This window comes from Aphanomyces invadans, assembly GCF_000520115.1.
Source record: "Aphanomyces invadans strain NJM9701 unplaced genomic scaffold supercont1.201, whole genome shotgun sequence".
Taxonomy (NCBI): Eukaryota; Oomycota; class Saprolegniomycetes; order Saprolegniales; family Verrucalvaceae; genus Aphanomyces; species Aphanomyces invadans.
In genome coordinates this window covers 37,097-38,073 of record NW_008580346.1, presented here as the reverse complement: position 1 = coordinate 38,073, position 977 = coordinate 37,097, and the positions used below count along the sequence as shown (strand labels likewise).

At 58.1% G+C, this 977-nt stretch overlaps 1 protein-coding gene across 1 annotated transcript; it reads right to left on the bottom strand.

The window, feature by feature from the left end:
- Positions 1 to 14: 14 nt before the first annotated feature.
- Positions 15 to 894, bottom strand: H310_15168 (hypothetical protein; the record flags this gene model as incomplete). Its single annotated transcript, XM_008883155.1, has 5 exons — positions 15 to 79; positions 127 to 236; positions 290 to 690; positions 739 to 806; positions 876 to 894. Coding segments are annotated over 5 exons (663 nt in total), but the record flags the coding sequence as incomplete, so codon positions are not given.
- Between the last annotated feature and the right edge of the window lie 83 nt (positions 895 to 977).

The window sequence follows — 977 nt, the reverse complement described above, 5'->3', positions numbered from 1 at the left end:
TACGCCACTGAGACCAAGACCAAGAACGACAGGACAACGGCAATGGCAAAGTAAGTGCAAAGGATGTCAAAGATGCAGCCTACGACGGTGACGTTTGTAAGCGGCGGCCATGGACGGGACAAGTACCATAGGGAGGGCTGCCTGGCAGGGTGTTGCGGAACCCAGGCACGGCAAAGAGGGCCGAGATGTAGATGACAGGGTTGTCGGCCGCGCGGCGCTTCCAGATCACAGCGCAGCTAGCCGTGGAACACGTTAAGCCACCCGCATCACTAACACAAGAGTCTCGCACCTGCCGATGTACCCGATCGACACGGTGACGGCCCAAATCCCGGCAAACACGAGCGCCGTGTACACGTTGAATTGACGCTTGATCTCGACCGTGATCGAGTACACGCCGGGGGCGACCGCTGTGTCGCCATACGTCTCCTTTATGCGGTAGTTCCAGTCAAAGTTGGACGGCGTGACGATGACGAAGCTGACGTCGACGGGGTCTTGGGGCTGGCCGTTGAACGGACTCATGCTCGTATTGACCAGCACAAACATCCTGACTTCGTACATGTCGAACGGGTACCAGGCCATGGAGCCCTTCTGGAGCGGTAGCTTCGAGTCGAGCGGCGCGTACAAGTTGGACGTGTTGGCGTTGATCGCGATGGCATTCGAGCCGACTTGGATGCGGAAAGGAGTGATAACCTAGACATGGCATTCAGGTTTGGCCAGCCACATGCCACCATGGCGTACCTCAGCAGGGTTGGTCGGCGACACGACTTGAGCAGGTGGATTGATCAATGTCGTGGCCACCGACACGTCTGCTCCCAGCCACGCAAATCAAGGCTCAGCATCGTGCCATAGGGTGTATTTGCCAAGGGGGGCCCTACCGTACGTCTTGGTGTTCATGCCCGATAGCAAGAGTAGGAGATTTGGCTTGGGTTCACGGGGCGCGTCGTACGACGCCAGGACTTCGTACCCGCCAAAGCTCT